Raw genomic sequence first — 23,643 nt, forward strand, 5'->3', positions numbered from 1 at the left:
TTGTTTTTTTGTTTTACAATTTTTTTGAACTTTATTTGCCTTTTTATACTGTATACATTTCATAAAATAAAAACAATGACAACAATAAAATCCACCAGTGATAGGAGACATTTAATCCCACATACTCCAGTGTAGTGTTTATGGGAGGTATTTTGTATTTAGAATGAACATTAATGAACAAGTTGAAAGGAATTTAATAGTAGCTTCTGTTTTGGAATGCTTACTGTGTGCAGCAGTACTGTTTAACATTTTAAATACATTTTTCTCATTTAATCTTCACAAAACCTTCATAAAGTAGGAACATTACTTTGGGAGGCCGAGGCGGGCAGATCACCAGGTCAAGAGATCAAGACCATCCTGGCCAACATGGTGAAACCCCGTCTCTACTAAAAATACAAAGATTAGCTGGATGTGGTGGTGTGCACCTGTAGTCCCAGGTACTCAGGAGGCTGAGGCAGGAGAATCGCTTGAACCCAGGAGGCGAAGGTTGCAGTGAGCTGAGATTGTGCCACTGTACTTTAGCCTGGTGACAGAGCAAGACTCTGTCTTAAAAAAAAAAAAAAGGCCGGGCGCGGTGGCTCACGCCTGTAATCCCAGCACTTTGGGAGGCCGAGAGGGGTGGATCACGAGGTCAGGAGATCGAGACCATCCTGGCTAACACTGCGAAAACCCGTCTCTACTAAAAAAAATGCAAAAAATTAGCCGGGCGTGGTGGTGGGCACCTGTAGTCCCAGCTACTCGGGAGGCTGAGGCAGGAGAATGGCATGAACCCGGGAGGCAGAGCTTGCAGTGAGCCGAGATCGTGTCACCGCACTCCAGCCTGGGCAACTGAGCAAGACTCTGTCTCAAAAAAAAAAAAAAAAAAAGCATTCTTTCTGTAGTTTCTATCACAAGCTGACATTTGCCCCAGTAAGGTTTCGTGCAGTGCAAGGCTCATGTGGGTTCACCTAGTGACTATGAATGGACTCATAGCAGGCTTGCTGTATGGTTTTAATAATGGGACAGGGTAATTAATCACATTTGTGATACCAAACCCAAGAAGCTCTTATCAGATTTGTTGTTGTTATTATTTTTTGAGACAGGGTCTCACTCTGTCACCCAGGCTGGAATGCAGTGGCACAGTCATGACTCACTGCAGCCTCAACTTCTCTAGGCTCAGGTGATCCTCTCACCTCAGCTTCCTGAGTAGCTGGGACCACATGTTGTTCCATCACAGCTGGCTAATTTTTGTATTTTTTTTTGTAGTGATAGGGTCTTGCCATGTTGCCCAGGCTGGTCTTGAACTCCTGTGCTCAAGCGATCCTCCTGCCTTGGTTTCTCAAAGTAATAGATTACAAGTGTGAGCCACCATGCCCAGTGTATTATTTATTTTTATCTAATTGAATATGTAATTTATGTACATGGTTCAAAATTCAAATGATAACAAAGAGATTCTTGGTGCAAAGAAATCCTGTGCGTCCTCCATGGGAGGAACTGCTGAACCAGATTCTCGTGTCTTTACAGTCTCTCCATATATGAGCCTACACATGCATTTGTTTCCCAAATGATTACATGGTGTACACTGTTTGCACCTTGCTTTTTACACTGAACAGTATATCTTGATTTATCACAGAGTGTTCACATTAGCACACATAAAACTGCCTTGTCCATTTTAATAGTTGCATGATATTCCCTTAGATAGCTGTGTCATATTCTATTTAACCAGTGATTTATTAATACATATTTATTTTCAACTGTTATACATGTTTTACTCTACCTTTAGGATAAATTACAAAAGTAGAGTTTCTAGATCTAAGGCTAGGTTACTTTTTAATTTGACAGACATTTCCAAATTGTTCTTCATAAAGGATTGAAGTCAGTGCATACGTGAGGACTCTGTGAGTGTGCAGGCGGCCCCCTACCTCTGCAGGTTCTTCACCCGAGGAGTCAAGCAACTGTGGGTTGAAAATATTAAAAAATAAAATAAAACAAAACACTACAACAATTAAAAAAATACAAATTTTAAAAATACAGTGTAGCAACTATTTACATAACATTTACATTGTATTAGGTGTAAGTAATCTAGAGATAATTTGAAGTACAGTCTTGGCCGTATAACAACATATTGGTTAACGACAGACCACATGTATGGCAATGGTCCCATGAGATTATAAGGGAGCTAAAAAAATTTCGGTTGCCTAGTGACATAGCTGTCTTAACATTGTAGCACAACGCATTACCTTTTCTGTGTTTGAATGTATTTAGAGTCACAAATACTCACCATTGTGTTACAGTTACCTGCAGTATTCATACAGTAACATGCTGTAGAGGTTGTAGCCTGGGAACAATAGGAGCAATACCTTATAGCCTAGGTGTGTAGGAGGCTATATGTACCATCTGGGTTTGTGTAATTACACTCTGTGATGTTCACTCAATGAAATTGCCGAATGACGGATTTCTCGGAATGTATCCCTGTTGTCGAGTGATGCATGACTGTTATACAGGAGGAGTGTAGGTTATGTGCGAATAATACTGCCATATTGCTTGAGGAACGTGAACATCTGCAGATTTTGGTATCCCAAGAGGCTCCTGGAACCAATCCCCAGCAGATACTGAGGAACAACTGTACCTGTTTCTCCACCCTCTGAGGAACACAGTGTTTATTCAAACTTTTTGATCTTTGCCAGTCTGATATTCTTTTTTTTTTTTTTTTTTTTTGAGACGGAGTCTCGCTCTGTCGCCCAGGCTGGAGTGCAGTGGCGCGATCTTGGCTCACTGCAAGCTCCGCCTCCCGGGTTCACGCCATTCTCCTGCCTCAGCCTCCCGAGTAGCTGGGACTACAGGCGCCCACAACCGAGCCCGGCTAATTTTTTTTTGTATTTTTAGTAGAGACGGGGTTTCACCGTGGTCTCGATCTCCTGACCTTGTGATCCGCCCGCCTCGGCCTCCCAAAGTGCTGGGATTACAGGCATGAGCCACTGCGCCCAGCCACGCCTGGCTAATTTTTTGTATTTTTAGTAGAGACGGGGTTTCACTGTGTTAGCCAGGATGGTCTCGATCTCCTGACCTCATGATCCACCCGCCTTGGCCTCCGAAAGTGCTGGGATTACAGGTGTGAGCCACTGTGCCCGGCCACGCCTGGCTAATTTTTTGTATTTTTAGTAGAGACGGGGTTTCACCTTGTTAGCCAGGATGGTCTCGATCTCCTGACCTCATGATCCACACGCCTTGGCTTCCCGCAGTGCTGGGATTACATGTGTGAGGGTGTTTTATGGGACATTGAATTCCATGGTCATGTGCCTGCTGCTGTACCTCCTTTAGCACTAAGTGAGTCCCTTGATCCAAGGTGATGGTACATGCTGTCCCACATCGGCAACCACACGCCCCACAAGCCCTTGGAGAGTAGTTTGGCAGCTGCTGCAGGCAGGAGAGGCAAACCCTTATGTGGAGCATGTGCTAATTTTTGCCAGAACAATTGTTTCTTATTGCAGGGTCAAAGGAGTTCTGAAGTATTCAGCTGGCCGGCAGACAGGACAACTGGTTGGTCTCTTTGAGGGGATGATGCCTTATCAGGGCTGCAGAATTGGTATCCTGCCGGCAGGTCTGCCACGGTGAAGGGTTGTAGTGTATTTGCTTGTACCTAAGTATGTGAACCATGCTTGGGATTTTCTTTCTGTCAGCTGTGTATTGGGAACCCTTTCTGAGGCTGTGGGTGCAATTTACGGGAGAGGCTTCAGAACAGCTCCGCTAGGCAGTGTTTGGGTTTGGGCGACCTGTTCCTGCAGCTGGCACTCTTAGCACAGTCTTGTAGTAAGAACGTGAATGTGTACTGTTGTCCATCCTACATGAACATCAGCAGTTCCTGATAGTTTTGAGGAGGAAGTGTTTACCGCATCAATAGCTACAAACCATGTACCCAAGATTATTTATTCACTTGAGTAAAGATTCCATTTAGCTCAGTTTGTGGCAGTCGACAGTCATCTACCACAGTTTACCCACCATAATTTCTATAGGAGCCAGACTGGGCATGAGATGGGGACCCCTACCCTGCATCATTTACGTTTTCAAGAGCAGCATTAATTTGCTTTTCCCACTGGGAAATGATACTGTTTTTGATTTACTATGGCCAGGGGTCAGGGGTCAGGACAAATTTCAGGGGCTTCCAAATGGCCTCTTCTACTTCAATAGCGCTTATTCTTTAGATCAGAGGACCAATAGGAGGATTCTACAAAGTGCTAAGTATGTCCGTTTCTCTTGTATTACGTCTCTTATATTCAGGGAAGTGGGCAGATGGCCACCAGTTGAGTCTTTATCCAGTGGATGCACTTTGAGGTGTACCTGGCTGGGCTTCATGTATTATCTGACTCCCATGTGTTCCTACTCTGTGGAGGACCTTGTTGACAGTTTGGGTCCCTAAGTATCAGCATCGTCTCAGACCCTCTATTTCAAAAACCTCTGAAGACTTTCAGTTCCCATGGTACTTTTACGCAGGTGAATGAAGTCCCTTTGGGGAGAGCTGGGGAAATCACTGTGGCATGTACTTGCCTTGGTGTTGCAGATTGACTCCCACGCAGGCTTGGTCTTTCCTTCAGTCAGTGTGTCTGAGTTTGAGAGCTGCTCCAGATCTAGAAATGGAGTCAGGGATTGATACTTTGCATTGCAGAAGCTCACCTTAGCCTTCTGCTTATTCCGTTTTGATTTTTCTTGTGTATATATATTAAGCAGCACCCTTGTTGGCTTCGTATCTGTCCTGCCCATGGAAACTCCAGCATTCTGTGAGCTGTCTCCATAGATCCCTGCATGGAGCCCAGGCTCCCCTGGCTGCTATTTTGACCTTGCTGCCTGTTACTGGCTGACACCTACACCTGCTCTATGCGAGTCAGTGCTGTTTCGTGGCTTCTGCTAGGGGGGGTCTTGTTATCCCCTTGCTCCTGGGGAGCCCAGTTCTGTACAAGCACACCTGATGGTTAGCTTCCCCTTCCGAGGCTGGCCAGCACAGAGCTTCTCAGTGATGCCCGTGGTCCTTCTGCACACTCATTAGTGCCATGGTTGATGGAATGCCATCATGTTCTCCTGAGGGACGTGGGCCGCTGGTGGGCTTTCCTGTCATTTTGTAGGTCAATTGTAGTATGTCCACTTCCCCGAGCCTTTCGATACCTGGATCCACTTTGCCGCAGCAGTCCCACGATCTCTGCTTTAATATGAGCCATCACTTATGCTGAACTTGAAGAGCCTGCCAGCAGTATCTGAGAATGGCCTCTGGACGCCCCCCTCAGGATGTTAAATGCTGTGTTATAGTATGTGCCCTAGTAGAGAAGATCTCCCATTCAGCTTAATATTCTGTCCCCCTGGATCCAACACCTTGAGGTCCTCTCCCAGGTGTATTCCCCAGCTCTGTCAGAACTCGTTAGGCACATCCTGTAGCGAGTCCTAGCCATGAAAAGTGGACAGGGCAGATTCTGGGGAGAGCAAGCATTATCTCATGAGATTCCCATTTCATTTGAGGCCTATGTGTTATATGCAAGCAAGGAGTGTGTCGGGGGCTTCTGTCGTACAACAAAAGGGGATAGGTCACTTCTGTAGGCATAGTTTTAAGAAGAATTTGAAGACTAAGTTTCTCAAAGGCATTTACCCAGCTATCCCCATCCCAAATCTCAGAATCCTGTTCCTTCCCTGTCAGGGCCCAGACCCTGCCATGGGAACCTTATCAATCAAGGCCAATAAAGAGAAGTTATTGGGAGACTGATTTGGTATCAATATTAAAAACAAAAACAAACAAACAAAACACTTCCATTGTATCTTGTCAGAAGTTATTTTTAGAAGAACTTTCTGTTTAGAGCCAATTCCCCTACCCCAACCTCTAGACAAGGTGCTTGAGGAGGGGGTGAGCCTGCCAGCATGGAGCTGTGTGGTTGGCAGTCAGGCAAGGGTGTGTGAGAGGCTGCCTGGCCATACCGTCTTCTTTCACTAATCTCTCAGAACTAATGAACTAATGGAGCTGATGGCTGGCTGGTCAGATGTCCCCTTGCTCTCTCACTGCTTCACCATGGTCCTCTCTCTCGTAGCTGTGCTCTTGGCTTGCTGGGACAGTGGGTGTAGGCTGGGCATGGCATTACCATAGGGGCACTGGGTGTTGGCCAGGGGACACCCAGGAGACAGGGTTTCCCATGGCAGATGGGGAGCCCATTGTGAGAACTGTCCAGGAGGCATACATACTGTGTCCTATTCAGATATTAGAACAAGGATTAGAGCTGTACTTTTTCTTTACTGATAAAAGTTGTTTTACTAATATAAATATTTCACAGTGAAAGAAATCTCAAATGAGTAAAGATTTATCCCTATAGGAAAAAAGTAGAATCGTGAATCCTCTTTAGAGATCTGTGAGCCTGAGTTTTTGAAGCATCATGGCCAGATTTTGGATAACACCAAAGAAAAGCAAGATAGTGATGGTGATGTCGTGTCACCCCAGCCACAGGGAGGCCAGGGAGAATTCCTGTACAATTCTGTAAACTTAATTCCGGGTACTTTTGTTTCAGCAAAGCACTTGACATATGACCCCATCGTAGTCAATATTTTTTATTACCCTTTTGAGAACAGAGAATAATATTTGTGGATGATGCAAAACTAGGAGGGATAGCAAATGAAATTATTGAATAAAACTAATAACATGAAATTTTTATTGTGGTAAAATATACATAAGATTTATTATCAGCCAGGCCGGGTGGCTCACGCCTATAATCCCAGCACTTTGGGCGACTAAGGCGGGTGGATCACGAGGTCAGGAGTTCAAGACCAGCCTGGCCAAGATGGTGAAACCCCGTCTCTACTAAAAATACAAAAAAATTAGCTGGGTGTGGTGACGGGTGCCTGTAATCCCAGCTATTTGGGAGGCTGAGGCAGATAACTGCTTGAACCCGGGAGGCGGAGGTTGCATTGAACTGAGATCGCACCACTGTACTCCAGCTTGGGTGACAAAGTGAGACTCCATCTCAAAAAAAAAAAAAAAAAGATATACTGTCTTAATCATTTTCAAGTGTAGAGTTCAGTGGCATAAAATCAATTCACACTGTTGTGCAACCATCAGCACTATCCATCTCCAGAGCTTCCCATCAGCTCTTACTGAAACCATGTTCCCATTAGACAATGCCTCTCCATCCCCCTCCCACAGCTCCTGGCAACCACTGCTTTACTTTTTGTCTCTATGATTTGACTACTCTAGGTATCTTATGTGAGTGGAATCATACAATATTTGTCCCTTTGTGACTGGCTTATTTCACTTAGCACAGTGTCCTTTTGTGACTGGCTTATTTCACTTACCACATGTTGTAGCATGTGTCAGCATTTCCGTTGCTTTTAAGGCTGAACAATATTTCGTTGTATGTATAGACCACATTCTATTTATTCACTTATCTGTCAATGAACATTTGAGTTGTTTCTTGCTTTAGTTGATTGTGAATCATGCTGCTGCTATGAACATGGGTTTACAAATGTCTTTTCAAGCCACTGCTTTTATTTTGTGTATATACCCAGAAGTGGAATTACTGAATCATATGCTTATTCCATGTTTAATTTTTTTGAGGAACCACCATATGGCTTTTCACAGGAGTATCATTTTACATTCCCACCAGTAATGCACAGGGTTTCAATATCTCCATATCTTTGCCAACAATATCTCCATATCTTTTTTAAATAGCTGTCTAGGCCGGGTGTGGTGGCTCATGCCTGTAATCCTAGCACTTTGGGAGGCCGAGGCAGGAGGATCAGTTGAGCTCAGGAGTTCAAGACCAGCCTAGGCAACATAGTGAGACTCCACCCCTGTCACTATTAAAAAAAAAGTAGCCATCCTAGTGGGTGTGAAGTGGTATTTCATTATGGTTTTGATTTGCATTTCCCTAATAACTATTGATGTTGAAAATCTTTTCTTAGGCTTGGCTTATTGGCCATCTGTGTATCTTTAGAGAAATGTCAAGTCATTTGCTCAGTTTTTAATAGTGTGAGCTACCATGACCAGCCTAATTTTCTTATTTTTAGTAGAGACTGGGTTTCACCATGTTGGTCACGCTAGTCTTGAACTCCTGACCTCAGGTGATCCTCCTGTCTTGGCCTCCCAAAATCCTGGGATTGTAGGCATGAGCACCGCCTCCGCCACAATGATTGATATTTGAACAATGAATCAGCCTTGCACACCTGGGATAAATCCCGCTTGATCATGGTATATAATTATTAATACATTATTGGATTCAGTTTGCTAATATTTTATTTAAAACTTTTCGCCAGGCATGGTGGCTCATGCCTGTAATCCCAGCACTTCGGGAGGCCAAGGCAGGAGGATCACTTGAGCCTAGGAGTTTGAGACTAGCCTAGGCAATGTGGTGAAACCCTGTCTCTTAAAAAAAAAAGAAGAAAAAAGAAAAAACAAAAAATACAGGCTAGGTGCGGTGGCTCATGCCTGTATTCCCAGCACTTTTGAAGGCCGAGGTGGGCGGATCAGTTGAGCTCAGGAGTTCGAGACCAGACTGGGCAACATGGCAAAACCCTGTCTGCCTCTACAAAAAATACAAAAATTAGCTGGGCCTGGTGGCATGTGCCTGTAGTCTCACCTACTGGTGGGAGGATCGCTTCAGCCTGGGAGGTTGAGGCTGCAGTGAGCTGTGATCGTGCCACTGCACTCCAGCCTGGGTGACAGAGCAAGACCCTGTCTCAAAAATGTATGTGTGTGTATATGTATTTATTTTAATGGTTACCTTAGGGTTTACAATATACATTCACAACTAATCAAAATCCACTTTCAAATAATGCTGTGCTGCTTCACAGGTAGTACAAATACCTTGTAACCAAGTATTCCCAATTCATTCGTCCCGCTGCTTATAACATTGCTGTCATTTATTTCATTTATCTTTAGGCTACAGTCACCCAATACACAAATTTTATTTTGAACAAACTGTTAATGTGTTAGAGCAATTAAAATTTAAAAAAATACTAATTTTACCTACCTTTATTTCTTCTCTGATGCTTTTCCCCTTTACATAGATCAGAGTTTCTGACTATATCATTTTCATTCTCTCTGAAGAAGTTCTTTTAACTTTTCTTGAAATGTTAAATCCCTGAGTTATTGTTTTTCTGAGAAAAATCATTTATCTTTCACTTCTGAAGGGTAATTTCACTGGATACAGAATCAAATAGTTCCCTCTCTCTTCTTGCTTGAATGGTTCCTGAAGAGAAGTCCAGTGTGATTCTTTTTCTTGCCATTTTATAGGTAGGGTGTTTTTTTCCTGTGGAAAAAATCCCCAGATTTCTGCAGAAGAGATAGTCTTCCTTTCTGATTTTCTTTTTGTCTTTCATTTCTGCAATTTGATGTGATTTGCCTCAGTGTAGATTCCCTGCTTTTTACCGTTTCATGTTCTCTGACCTCATTGGATCTGTGGGTGGGTGTCTGACATTAGTTGGGGAACTTCTCAGCTCTCATTACTCCAAATAGTTATTGTGTTCTTTTCTTTCTCTTGATATCCTCATTGCACATATGTTACACCTTTTGTAACTGTCCCACAGTTCTTGCATATTCTGTTTTCTTTCATTCTTTATTCCCTTTGATTTTCACGTTTGGAGGTTTCTGTTGACGTATTTTTAAGCTCAGAGACTCTCTCCTTGGCTGTGTCCAGCCTCTTGAGCTTGTCGAAGGCAGTCCCCATTGCTGTTACAGGACTTTGCTTTCTGGCATTTCCTACTGATATTTGCTTAGCGTTTCCAGCTCTGCTTATGCTGCCTGTCTGTTCTTACATGATGTCTACTTTTTCCATTAGAGCCATTACCATATTAATCGTAGTTGTTTTAAATTCCCAATCTGGTAGTTCCCAAATCTCCACCATGTCTGAGTCTGTTTCTGATATGAGGAACTTAGGCATCAGGTTAATAGGCCTTAGTGTGAGGTATGTTTGTCTGGCTGGGAGTTGGGCTGTGTTTACTGTTTGCTGCCCTTGTAGATGCTGGAGGATAAAATCTCTTGTGTGTCCTTGTTTTTGTGTTCCATTGTTTTTGGGTTTTCTTCAAGGTTCCTTCTTAAATAGAGTCTGAGGCTTGCAGTTCTTATAGGTGTGCATCCCTGTTATTACACAGGGGTCCTGTTGATGTGGCTTTCAGGGGAGAGAAAGTGTTCTGTAGTCCTGGAATTAGGTCTCAGTGTTTTAGTGAGCCTATGTCCCTGGGCCGTGGCCTTCACATGTGCTTCTTAGTTTTGTTTTTTTCCTCCCCGTTAGGAGAGACATAAAGGATAGAGGAGGCAGGAATTGGGTGTTTCCTTACCCCTAGGTGGTTAGGCTCTGGTAAAATAGTTTTCCTTGAGGAAGGGCCTTTGTTAAGGATAACAGAATGCTCTGGTCATTCCTTTTTCTTTTCTTTTTTTCTTTCTTCTTTTTTTTTTTTTGAGATGACCTCTGAGCCCTTTATATGTTGGTTGGAAAACTGGAGTGCTGTGGCACCATCATGACTCACTGCAGCTTCGACCTCCTGGGCTCAAATGATCCTCCCACCTCAGCCTCCTGAGTAGCTGGCACCACAGGCACGCCGCCATGCCCAACTATTTTGTTGTTGTTGTAGAGATAGGGTCTCACCATGTTTCCCAGGCTGGTCTCAAACTCCTGACCTCAAGCAAACCTCCCGCCTTGGCCATCCAAAGTCCTGGGATTATGGGCATGAGCCACCACACCTGGCCTGGTTATACTTTTAAATGATGTATTTTCCCTCCTTCTGCCAGAGTATGAGGAGATGTTTCTCCAGTCACCCTGACAGCCTGGTGGGACTCCTAGTGGTAAAACTCAGACTGGTATGGGGACCTCCCCAGTGACTGTTCCCCTAGAGTTTTTGTCTCATACTGGTCCATGCGCAGTCTCTGTCATTTATCAGTTCCCCTTTCCTCTCTGCTGGTGCTGGCTCTAAGGTTTCTGCTGCGTAATGAGCTGTGATTCTTAGCATTGCATATCTGTCTCTCCATCTTTGGGGTTATTGTTTTTTCATGTGACCTCAATTATCTGATGGATCTAAGAACAGTCATTGATTGTAAGTTTGTCAGCTTTCTTGTTGTGAGGATGGGAGTGATGACTTCTGAGCCCTTTACAAGCTGGACAAGAAATTGGAAAGTCCCATTTCATTCTTTTTTAATAGAGAACTTAACTGTGTGAAGTAATGAGCAACTGAAAAATGTTGAGTGCAAGAAGCCTGTTCTTGGGAAGAATTGGCAACCCATTTTAAAAAACAGAAACATTAAAAATGTTATGGTGGTTGGTAAGATGCAGGCAGGAGCACAGCAGGTACAGTGCTGCTGCCCACCGCCTTCTGCACCTGAGGCCCTGTGTCATGGAGGTTTGCTAAGCTAAGTGCCTCACAGCCATGTGTGACCAAAAAAACCTGTTTACTAAATGTTTTAGTCTGTTTTGTGCTGCTATAACAAATACCACAGACTGGGAAATTTATAATGAATAGAAATTTCTAGGCTGGGCATGGTGCCTCACACCTGTAATCCCAGCACTTTGGGAGGCTGCGGTGAGCAGATTGCTTAAGTCTAAGAGTTCAAGACCAGCCTGGGCTACATGGCAAAACCCTATCTCTACAAAAATTAGCCAGGTGTGGCGGCACACCCCTGTAGTCCCAGCTACTGAGGAGGCTAAGTTGGGACAATTGCTTTGAGCCTGGGAGGCGGAGGTTGCAGTGAGCCAAGATCACGCCTCTTCACCCCAGCCTGTGTTACAGAGTGAGACCCTGTCTCAAAAAAAAAAAAAGAAAAAAAAAAATCGTTTAGTTCTGGGGGCTAGGAGGTTTAACGTTGAAGGGCACAGCTGGTGAGGGGCTGCATCTGCATCTTATGTTATCCCAGGGCGAAAGGTGGAAGGGCAGGAGAGGGAAGGGGGTCAAATTCATCCTTTTATCAGGAACCTGCTCCTGAGATAACAAACCCCCTCCCAGGATAACAGCATTAATCTGCTCACAAGGGCAGAGCTCTTGTTGCCTAATCAGCTCTTTTTTTTTTTTTTTTTTTTTTTGAGACGGAGTTTTGCTCTTGTTGCCCAGGCTGGAGTGTAATGGTGCAGTGTCGGCTCACTGCAACCTCCGCCTCCCGGGTTCAAACAATTCTCCTGCCTCAGCCTCCCGAGTAGCTAGGATTATAGGCATGATCCACCACGTCCAGCTAATTTTGTATTTTTAGTAGAGACAGGGTTTCCCCATGTTGGTCAGGCTGGTCTCGAACTCCCGACCTCAGGTGATCCACCCGCCTTGGCCTCCCAAAGTGCTGGGATTACAGGCCTAAGCCACCGCACCCAGCCTAATCACCTCTTAAAGGCCCCACCCTTAACACTGTTGCATTTGGGGACTAAGTTTCCAGCACATGCTTTTTGGGGGACACTTTGAAACCATAGCACTTCATTTTTCTATTTATGCTCATTTCTCAGCTGCGTTGACCTTTGCAATTGAGTAAGTTTATTTTTTAGTGAAGTTGTGCATGGTGCCATTGTTTTCAGTTTCCCCAGCAGTGACTAGAAAACACTGGCCATCCCTGTTTTAGAATACGGATTCTACCAAAACTAGTAGTTTTGGTACTAGTAGTTTGGGATGTCCATTGCAGGACTTTTGATGATGACCTTCACTGTAGAATAGTAGGAGATGGGGCAGCACTGTCCTCAGCCAGTAGAGATTTCTGTAAGAACCCAGGACTCTCTTCCTAGAGTTGGCCCTCCACGCGAGCCAGATTGGAGACCCATGGGCCTGGTGGCTTGAGTATGAAGCACTTGGTTTGTGCTCTCGGCGGTAGTGATGGTGGTGTTGGCTCAGCTCCCATTTCTCATGGCATTTTTTTTCTTCACTTTCTTTCAGTATTTAGGTCAGTTAACGTCCATACCAGGATACCTGAATCCCTCCAGTAGGACTGAAATCCTGCATTTCATAGACAATGCAAAGGTAACCCTATCCTCTTAACCCTGTGCACTAGCCCTCAGCCCCCACCAGCCCTTGGTCCCTGTACACTTGGCCTCGTGGCTGTGAGGAATGAGCCAGTCTCATCACATTATGGGTACACTTGGCTCTTGGCCATAAAGACTATTCCTTAGTATGGACATTAACTTGATTCTCGAGACTTGCTCCATGTGATTTTGGGCTGTTTCCAGAATTTACATTTTCAAGATATTTCAAACCACGTGCCGTAAGTCCGAATCTGAAGGCAGTTCCAGAAGAATCTCCCAAATGGTTTGACCACATTGGTGTCCCTGGAATAAGCACTGTTCTGAGGGGAATAACACTGACCTTATTCACTCAGCATTTGTCACATGTATGACATCGGCCAGCACAATATTCTCAGGAGAAGAGCCCCATGCCGGTTGACAGCTGAGTCTGCATTTCTGACGCCCTGTGGTTCTTTCCAGAGAGCCCACCAGCTTCCGGGACACTTGACTCAGGAGCACGATGCTGTGCTCAGCCTGTCTGCATACAACGTCAAGCTGGCCTGGAGGGACGGGGAGGATATCATCCTCAGGGTGCCCATCCATGACATCGCCGCCGTCTCCTATGTTCGGGATGACGCCGCGCACCTGGTGGTCCTGAAGACAGGTACAGGAGGTCAGGGGTCAGGAGGGTCCTTATCCTAAGGAGTGCATGTGTGAATTTTATGAACTTCTGGAGACAGTTTTTGCAGCTTTGTGTTGGGTGCTGCTGTTTGTCATGACCAATAGTTGGCTTTCCTGTCTCTGAGATCAGCCAGAAGAGGGCTTGAGATCAGTTACCAGACACTGGGAGTCACTGGCACACTAAGAGCCTTTGGGGACTCAACAATACTGGGATACAATATTTAGGACTGGTATCCTGTTCCTCTGCCCGGCGGGGCTCCTATTGACTCCCACTGGGTACACTGGAGTTGCCTCTCTGCCTAGGTGTGGTGGATCCTAGAGAGAACGCAGTGGGTAGGGACCTCACCTCAGCTTGACTGACATTTTGAGCTCTGCACAGTGTCCTTAAAGCAGGGACAGCAAAGATGAGACCCAGACCTCGCAGGAGTTCTTGGTCGTAGAGGTTACTCTTTGTGTGTCCTTGCTGCCTGCTGCTTTCACAATGGGATAGAATTGGGCAGAATGTTATTTTTGGCTGTGGTGAGTACAGTGATGCCTCACTGGACCCTATCCCAAGCTGCCTATTAATTTCCAGTGGCTTCCAGCCCAGGCATTCATGCCACTGAGGATGAGGGGAGAGACCATGGTTCACCCTCCCTGTATTTTGCCCCTCTCAGTCCTGAGTTTTAAAGCTGGCGTTGCGGTAGGGACAGTATCCTGGGTTCCTTGGATCTCTGCTGGTGACTGGGTTGATCCCAAAGCCTTTCATTTCCCAAGGTCCAGTGGCAGGGTGTGAAGAGGTCACAGTGGGTCTGCTTAGACCACACACTATGTTTGAGGTAGCAGAGAGGGGAAGTTGTTGTTCCGTTTAAGGTCAGTAGTTCATTGAGAATCTGGCGAGTGTGTTCATTATTGACCCCTTGAGCCATGAAGCTGCCAGCTTGAGTGCGCTCTTGAGATCCGTCCACAGAAAGCCTGTGAGTCTAGATGCTTGGAGTTGCTGTGGTCACAGACTACACAGGGAACACTGGCGGGGTTTATGAAGATGACTGTTGCTCTGCTTTGTTCTCTGTGTAGCAGTAGCTTAGACTTGCGTACATCCTCCCCAACACAGGCACACACCACACCTATACACATGTACGTTACTCACCCTGTCTGGCTGAGAAGGCTGGCTTGGTGGCTACTTCTAGCCATACTGTCCAACACCATGGTGACCCTCCTGTTTTTCTACCTTTGGACCCTGCAGGAGGCCTTAGGCCTGGGCCATCCTTAGGGACAAGGAGTGAGGAGACTGGTTTCTGACTGGCTTCCTGCAGGTATTTCAAGCTGGTAGGGAGGAGAGATAGGCCCCCCCTTTAATTCTTCTGCTGCATGACAGTTTCTCAGCTTTAATTATTAGAACACATTGCTAAAGGAAATGGATAACAGATTTTTTTAAATGGAGAGAGAATGAGCGCCATAGTGAGAAACTTTCCAAAAAATAGATGAAAAACAGGACCTCTGGTCTTTGAGAGAACTTTTGGTTTAAAGGAAGAGAGTGAATCCCTGGGTCCTGGGGGCCATCTTTTTTGTTTTTGCAGATATACTGGAGCAGTTTTGTGTCTCCTGTGTTACATGAGGCATGCTGTGTTTATTTTGTAATTTTTAAAATATTTTAACTTTTGGCCGGGCGTGGTGGCGCAAGCCTGTAATCCCAGCACTTTGGGAGGCCGAGACGGGAGGATCACGAGGTCAGGAGATCAAGACCATGCTGGCTAACACGGTGAAACCCCATCTCTCCTAAAAAAATACAAAAAATTAGCCAGGCGAGGTGGCGGGCGCCTGTAGTCCCAGCTCCTTGGGAGGCTGAGGCAGGAGAATGGCGTGAACCCAGGAGGCGGAGCTTGCAGTGAGCTGAGATCCGGCCACTGCACTCCACCCTGGGTGACAAAGCGAGACTCCGGCTCAAAAAAAAAAAAAAAAAAAAAAAAAAATATTTTAACTTTTTTTGTTAAGGATGAGGTCTCTCACTGTTGCCCAGGCTGGTCTTGAACTCCTGGCCTCAAATAATCCTCCCGTCTTAGCCTCCCAAAGTGTTGGGACTACAGGCATGAGCCACTGCACTGAGCCGCCATGCTGTGTTTAGGATTAGGAATCCAGAGTTCTCAACATAAGAGACCAGCAGGTGAATAGCTAACGTTTACTTAGTGCCTGCTATGTGCAAGCAAGTCTCTGTGTCTCTTTGGACCAAAAGTACCCTGGTATTTGGGATAGCACAGGAACGGGGAAGTTAGGGGCCAGGTTAGCTGCATTAGGGTCCATGTGGCAGGAACTGCTTGGAGGGCGGTGACTTGAGTTGGTGCCAGATGAGGTAGGGTCACCCGTGCACCCACGGTAGCACTTCCTGGATGATACAGGAGAGGCATACAACTTGCTGCCTGCATCCTTAGGCTGCCCACCCTGCTGCTTTGAGAACTGCCACAGGTACACACCAGGGAGCCAACATTTAAAAAATGTTTAAAAGGTAGAGATTTCTTACCAAACTCATACCAAAAAAAGAAAAAAAGTAAAAGGAAACAAGTGAATTTTTTTTTTTTTTGAGACGGAGTTTTGCTCTGTCACCCAGGCTGGAGTGCAGTGGTGCGGTCTCGGCTCACTGCAAGCTCCACCTCCCGGGTTCACGCCATTCTCCTGCCTCAGCCTCCCGAGTAACTGGGACTACAGGCTCCCGCCACCACGTCCAGCTAATTTTTTGTATTTTTAGTAGCGATGGGGTTTCACCATGTTGGCCAGGCTGGTCTTGAACTTCTGACCTCAGGCGATCCACCCGCCTCGGCCTCCCAAAGTGCTGGGATTACAGCCATGAGCCATCGCGCCTGGCCAATTATTTTCAATAATATATTTTATTTAGCCCTCTGTACCCAAAACATTATCACATCAGTATATAATCAATATAAAAATTGTTGAGCTACATAGCATTCTTTCTTTGTCTACCTCTGAAACCCTGTGTATAGTTTGCACTCACACGTTTCAATGTGGACTCATCACATTTTGCATACTCAGTAGTCCTGTGGCCAGTGGCTACCACAGGGACAGAGCAGCCCCAGGAGTCTCACTGTGGGGTTTGAGGTACAGTCCCTTATGGAGCCCGTGTCTCTGTGCATGCGCCTACCTTGTACCTGGCCTGGGACAGCCTTCCTCTCCCTCCTGAGGCTGGCCTGCCCTCCGACACCCTGGCACTAATGGCACTTCTAGGTTTTGTTTTCAGTCCTGAAGTCCTCCCAGGGTGGTCCGAACTGATGGTAAGAGCCCTGCTTCCTGGGGATGGGCCTCCCTCCTGCTATCAGGAAAACCACTGAGTTACTCCATGTATTTCAAGAGATCCTCATTTGTCTAGGGAGGCGATGGGTAGGATGTTAGAAACGAGGGCACTGGCGTCTGACCATCTAGATTGCCACGTGGACAGTGCAGCTCACACACCCTCAGGCCTGGCCTTTCACTTACCCCGCCTCCGTTTACCCATCTGTAAGAAGGGAACTCCCTCAGAACACATGGAAACCTCCTGGAGGTGACTGTTCTCAGAGTTGTGTATGTGGTCTGCTGTATATGAACTTGAAGCATGTGAAACTACAGGATGATGTGCAGCTCTGGTGCCCTGGTGCTCAGGGGTCGTGTGTTCCCACCCTTCTTTAGAGAAGCAAGGTGCGTCTGGTGCAGGCCCTTCACCCGGGTTGTTCTGTGGGTGCCTGAGCCAGGTAAAGGTCCTCTCAGCCTGTTTCCATAGTGGCCTCAGCTGTTGCCTCCAGTGCCCCCATGCCTGCCCTTTCACTGCACTAACCTGAGATGGTATTGACTTCTTAGCCCAGGACCCAGGGATCTCCCCCAGCCAGAGTCTGTGTGCGGAAAGTTCCAGAGGTCTCAGTGCAGGCTCCCTGTCGGAGAGTGCAGTTGGGCCCGTGGAGGCATGCTGCCTGGTCATCCTGGCTGCAGAGAGCAAGGTGAGACTTTCTCGCCCCACTCACTCAGAACCGAGTCCTGTTCCTGGCTCCTCCCAAACCCTGCTCATGGCCAGCTCCGCCTGTGGCCCCACCCTGGCCATACCCAGCACAGTGCTGGGTACTGCCCTGGACCCAGCTACTTCCTCTGCCATTGCCTGTCCCCGCCTCACCCTAGTCTCCGCCCAGCCCCACCTCTCTGCTCACCCCTGCCCCAGGCATTGCCCCCATCCTGGCCCTGCCCACAGCTCCTCTACCCATGGCTGCATCCCAGGTCCTGCCCCAGGCCCAGGCTCCTTAACGGTTCCCGCCCCTGTGCCTTCCGACCCTTCTATCTCCAAGCCCCAGCACCTTCTCTGAGACCACCTGGCTACTGAGCTTTTTGCTTATCATTCTTCAAGGTGCCCCCACGCTGATGGGCGGGCAGCGGCAGTCACCTGCCTGGGAGCTGCATCCTAGACCTGCCTGGTGTTCAGGACTGTGCTTATAGATTACTCACCACCTGGAAGAGCCAAGGGCCGGGCCCTTGTAGGCTAGGGTTTGGGGCCCCCTCAGCCACCCAATAGCTGTGGGGCCTTGGCAGTCACTTAACACCTTTCTGTTTAATTTCCATATCTGTAAAATGGATACTAGTGACCACCCACCTTAAATATCCTGTAATGAGCATTTCTCAGTGTTGATGCTACTGTCATTTTTAGCCCAATAATTTTCCACTGTGGGAGGCTGCCCTGTGCATTGTGGGGTGTTGAGCAGCATCCCAGCTTCTCCCCTTGTGACAGCTGAAAGTATCTCCAGATATTGCTACATGTCCCCTGGGAGGGGTACAAAAATTGCCCCAGTTGAGAGCCTCTGCTTTAGACAGCACACTGTCATAAAACTGTTTTATAGCTGTTAGAAACGCCTCCAGGTGGGCTGTGATACTGATGGTATCTCCTCTCACCTGTTTCCTGGGCTGGGATAGGGTTGTGAGGGTGTTGACAGGTCAGGTTAATGGAAAGAGGACGTAGGGCTGGCAGCTAACACTTGTGCCCTGCACAGTCCTCTCACACTTGCAAAACCACCCCTGGGCCATGTGGCAGTCCTAGATGGAGTCCTGGGGCAGTTGGCTAGGTCTCCCTTTTGACACCCCTTTGGGTCAGTGAAAGGTAGAGGGACACATTCTGGCATCCGCTCTTCATTCATGTTGATTGAGCATCTGGGCTGCCCCAGGTATCCTGGAAGCTGCTTGGGAAGGCACAGTCTCCAGCCAGACTGAGCAGCTGCTGTCCCCTCCTGCAGGTTGCTGCCGAGGAGCTTTGCTGTCTGCTAGGCCAGGTCTTCCAGGTTGTTTACACGGAGTCCACCATCGACTTTCTGGACAGAGCGATATTTGATGGGGCCTCCACCCCCACCCACCACCTGTCCCTGCACAGCGGTATGTTGAGTGAGAGTGGGCAGCGGGTGGGAGCAGGGACAGGAGGGGCTACTGCAGTGGCCCCCAGCTCTCCATGAGTTACCCCTGGAATAGCGCAGTTACTGCCGTGACATGGTGGCCTTTTGTTCCCAGACTTTGCTGTTCACATTAGCCCATAGGGTTTCATCAAGGCAGAAATGTCACCTGTCCTTGAGCGAGTTGCACCAGGTCAGCACGATGGCTTCCTGGAATACATTTGGGGTCTTCGAACACTTTTTTGGAACCACTTGTGGCTAAAGTCACTTAATTTAAGTCAGAACAAAGAGCCTGGAGAAGGCTGCTAGCATTAGGGCCTGTGATGGAATTGGGGAGGCTGAGAGTGGATCTGGGGAGCCTCCTTTTCGGTATGCCCAGACCATGGCTGCTCTTAATGTGAAACTCCTTCCAGGACCATGGCCAGACCCATGGGAAGCTGCTCAGGCTGCCCTGGGAGGTCAGCTGGTAGTGGTGGAGCAGTGGCAGATGGGGAAGAATCGAACGCACCCCAGAGCTGCCTCCTCCTGCATGACCCACACAGCATTTTCAGGAGTCTGTTAGTCCATTGAAAACACTTCATCAGCAAGCTCACTTGAGTTAAATCTTTAAAAACATCATCTGTTTTTCAGATGTATTACTTATTGAGGATTAATGGTTTACATAAATCAGGTGCATAAAAAGCTGTTGGAGGCCGGGTGTGGTGGCTCACGCCTGTAATCCCAGCACTTTGGGAGGCTGAGGCGGGCGGATCACCTGAGGTTGGGAGTTCGAGACCAGCCTGACCAACATGGAGAAACCCTGTCTCTACTAAAAATACCAAAAAAAAAAAAAAAAAAAAAAAAAAAACAAAAGCTGTTGGAAACAGTGTGGCTTGTTGAGTGCAATTTCTTCTTTTTATGGAGATAAGTACCAGCCCTCTACCCTTTCCCCAGTAACACACATCTCAGTGAAGAGAGTAAATGGTGGAGAACCCTGGGGAAGCCTGTGCCGGTGTGAGGGCTGCTCCTCAGTGCCTCCTCCCTCCCTTTCTTGCTGCTGGTGCCAGAGCCCTTTGGGGCATGTTACGCCCTGTGTTGGCCCAGCAGCTGCAGAGAGGACAGCTGCTGAGCTCTCAGGCATGCTCTCCATCTCATTTAGTCCTCAGTGACCTAGTGAGTTAGGTGCAGTCTTCATCCCCATTTTAGAGATGGGGAAGTAGAGGCTTAGAAGTCAACAGTATATCCAGAGGAATGTACCATATGAGTAGCAGACGATTTATCAAACTGCCATTCAGTTTCAGTGTGATTGGTTTGGCCCTTGTACTTTAAAATTCCCAAAGGGCCTTTTTTTTCTTTAATAATTTTTTTTACTGAGAAGTACACAAGTCATACATGTACAGTTGAATGAATTTTCACAAAATAAACACATCATGTAACACCACTACTGAGGGCTGCTGAAGTGGGCTTCTTCCCCTGCCAGCCTTTCCCAAGACCTCCCCCTGGGATCCACACACAGATGTGCACACGTTATGCACACCCATACGCACATGCATGCATTCTCTGCTTATTTCTGCCTTGGAGTTTTGCTTGCTGTGTTCTCTCTGCTCCAGCTATGCCAAAACATAGCAGCATAAACAGCAGAAATATATTCTCTTATAATTCTATACATTAAGAGTCCAATGTGGGTTCCACTGGGCTAAAGTTGAGGTGTCCACAGGGCTGGTTCCTTCTGGAGGCTCCAGAGAAGAAGCCATTTCCTTGTCTTTCCAGCTCCTAGAGGCGGCTGCATGCTTTGGCTCATGGCCCTTCCTCTGTCTTCACAGCCAGCCACGTGACATCTTCCACAGTCACATCTTCCTTTGACTCTCAGCTTCCTCTGCATTTCAGGACTCTTGCAATCACATTGAGCCCACCCAAATTCTCCAGGGTCATCTCCCTATTTCAAGGTCAGCTGATTAGCATCCTTTACTCCCCTTTGAAATTGGTAACATATTCACCAATTCCAGGGATTAGGATGTGGACATCTTTGGGGGGTCATTATTCTGCTCTCCATACTTACCTTGTTCCTAGTGCCAGAAATGTCCCTTTTATCTCCCAGCCTCTCCCTCTGCTCCCATTTAAAATCTTACCCTCTCCGCAACACTCACCTGCCTCACTCACAAAGCTTTCACTCACTGCCTGCGCTGGTGTGGAAATGTGCCTTCCTCAGGTTTAGAATAGCAAATTACAGTCTGTGTCACGCAGACCTAATGTCATTTGTTGAATGTAGCTGCTCAGTGTTAGACCCTTTGCTGGTCTGAGGGTCTCAGGAATCCTGTGGCTTCGCTGGGTTCAGGTGGGGAGTCAGACTGCCCGGCTCTGACTGTGGTTGCTGCTGCATGACCTGGGCCAAGTTGTGTAATCTCTTTGACTTACTTCCTCGTCTGCAAGTGAAGATAGGGGTGATATGTGCCTGGGTTAAAGGAGACAAAGCCCCAGTAACCCTGCGTGGCACATGAGTGATACCTCAAAAACAGCTTTTGTTGACTCTGGCCATGGGTGAATGTGAACTTCAGCCCAGCCTGCAGCAGGATTTGCATTTGCCAGGATCCCCAGGAGGGGTGTATGTGGGCTTAAGTCTGGGGAGCCCTGCCTTGAGGCACACAGCACATTCCAGAGTGTGGGCAGCTTGCTGAAGGACAGCAGGGTCCCTGAAGGCCAGGGCTGCCGCTGTCTCCTGTAAATACAGCAGTGGGCTGGACTCAAAATGCCTCCCCACCATGTCCCCGAAAGTCATCTTAGTTTTCTGCATCTTCCTTACAGATGACTCTTCTACAAAAGTGGACATTAAGGAGACCTACGAGGTGGAAGCCAGCACTTTGTGAGTGCACATGCCACCAAGCCGTGCGGTGGGACACGCACCAAGTGCATTGCCCAGTGTTGTCCAGGCTGCAGCCAGTCGGTGCCCCCATCTCAGCCCCACCTCGCTAAGCCATCCCCAGACCCACTGTCCCCAGCTTAGTGAATGGTTGAGGCCTGACTCGCCGCCCTCTCCTCGTAGACTTCTAGAGCCCTTGCTGTCCCTCTGGTCTCTCCCTGCCCACCTTCCCATGGCTTCCCAAGAGTGAACTTGTAATAGGCATGTTGGATGGAGCTGTTCCCCTACTCAAGTCTGCCGAGGCGCTGGCCTTCCAGCCCATATCTGCCACTGCCTGGGCCTCTGTAGTACTTCAGCCCACTGGTGCTCTCCATTCCTGCCACCCCACAACCCCGGCTCCTCCCTCCGAGCCTTTCGCTTCCCCCTCCCAACAATGCTGCCCACCACCTTGACCTATGTACTCCCTCCCTTCACTCAGAGCCCACCTCAGAGCCACACCCCCGGGGAGCCCCAGGACCAGGCCAAGCTGACCACCTTGCACGCTCGGCCAGCTCTCCTGTTATCATCATCATCACTTACATTCCTCTGTTCAGGGACAGTGACCCACACACACAGCATGGACTAAGTTTCCTGAAACGTGTGTGGGATGGAGGGTCAGGGAAGCCACCCACTCACATACCACATTCTTCCGCAGCTGCTTCCCTGAGTCCGTGGATGTGGGTGGTGCGTCACCCCACGGCAAGACCATCAGTGAGAGTGAGCTGAGCGCCAGCGCCACTGAGCTGCTGCAGGACTACATGCTGACGGTAGGCCTCTGCCACAGGGGCGCTGGGTTGCTTGAGGGAAGGGGTGCCCTAGGGAGGATGTGGGGAAGGGGAGGAGGAGGAGGAGGAGGAGCAGTGCCTAGCACTGTTGGTCAATTTTGCTGACATCATTGCCTTTTCCCGGGGATAGTCTAGGAGAGCATGAGTCAGTAGGGCTGAGTTGGGGGTGCTGTGGCCATCAGGACTGGACTTCGGGCCTGTGCTTGGGTCCTGGGGGAGGGGAGGGAACAGTGGCCTCTGCAAGGCTACATGGCCAGACACTTTTATCCTTCCCATCTTATATAGTTCTGTCATAGAAAACTCAAGTCTTCCTAATCTGCCTGTGTGTAGCCTGAGGGCACAGGCATTGGCCTGGTACCAGGTTGCTAACTTCCACCCTGCCCTGCTGGCTCCTGTCCCTCCCATGCACTCTGTGTTCCAGCTCAGGAGAGTGGAGCTGCCCGGGTGCCTTGGTCTCTTCTGGGTGGGCCCCGTGCCAAGCCTGATAGTATGCGGACACATTGTGGGCATTCTGATGCCCCAGCCTGTGCAGAGGTGAAGCCAGAGACAGCTGGTGCTCTGGCTGGGGTTAGTGGCTGTCGCAGGGTGGGCCCGACTGCCGACTCTTGCCCACTGCGCCCAGCCCTGCACCTGCCTCTGCTCTCTTGCAGCTGCGCACCAAGCTGTCGTCGCAGGAGATCCAGCAATTTGCAGCGCTGCTACACGAGTACCGCAATGGGGCCTCTATCCACGAGTTCTGCATCAACCTGCGGCAGCTCTACGGGGACAGCCGCAAGTTCCTGCTGCTTGGTGAGTGGGCCCCGGAAAGAGAGTGGCTTGTCCAGACCTGGCTTGGGGAGGCTGATCCCTCCTGGGAATGTGCACACGGACCCCTCAGTGGGTACAGCAGGGGCTTCATCAGGGATGGGAGATTTGAACCAGAGATGGTCATGAGAGCACAGTCCAGAGATCGGGGAATCTGCTGTGATTAATCAGAAGGGCTTTTCCCAGGGACTGTTGGGGGCCCACCGACAGGC

The 23,643-nt window shown here is 48.0% G+C and overlaps 2 protein-coding genes across 6 annotated transcripts in view; one reads left to right on the forward strand and one right to left on the reverse strand.

Annotated features, from left to right (window-relative positions):
* Positions 1 to 14,922, reverse strand: part of LOC126950191 (histone H2A.V) — a 222,207-nt gene extending 207,285 nt beyond the window's left edge. Inside the window, exon 1 of the mRNA XM_050783469.1 lies at positions 14,913 to 14,922. The gene's annotated coding sequence lies outside the window, so the exon portion shown is untranslated. The remainder of the gene's footprint in view (positions 1 to 14,912) is intronic.
* Positions 1 to 23,643, forward strand: part of CCM2 (CCM2 scaffold protein) — a 154,047-nt gene that overhangs the window by 128,576 nt on the left and 1,828 nt on the right. For all 5 annotated transcript variants that reach the window (XM_050783419.1, XM_050783417.1, XM_050783420.1 and 2 more), the window contains 7 exons: positions 12,841 to 12,924; positions 13,386 to 13,569; positions 17,406 to 17,542; positions 18,818 to 18,953; positions 21,749 to 21,806; positions 22,498 to 22,609; positions 23,278 to 23,416. In XM_050783419.1, the coding sequence (XP_050639376.1) occupies positions 12,841 to 12,924; positions 13,386 to 13,569; positions 17,406 to 17,542; positions 18,818 to 18,953; positions 21,749 to 21,806; positions 22,498 to 22,609; positions 23,278 to 23,416 (850 nt within the window). The remainder of the gene's footprint in view (positions 1 to 12,840; positions 12,925 to 13,385; positions 13,570 to 17,405; positions 17,543 to 18,817; positions 18,954 to 21,748; positions 21,807 to 22,497; positions 22,610 to 23,277; positions 23,417 to 23,643) is intronic.

Source organism: Macaca thibetana, chromosome 3, assembly GCF_024542745.1.
Source record: "Macaca thibetana thibetana isolate TM-01 chromosome 3, ASM2454274v1, whole genome shotgun sequence".
Taxonomy (NCBI): domain Eukaryota; kingdom Metazoa; phylum Chordata; class Mammalia; order Primates; family Cercopithecidae; genus Macaca; species Macaca thibetana.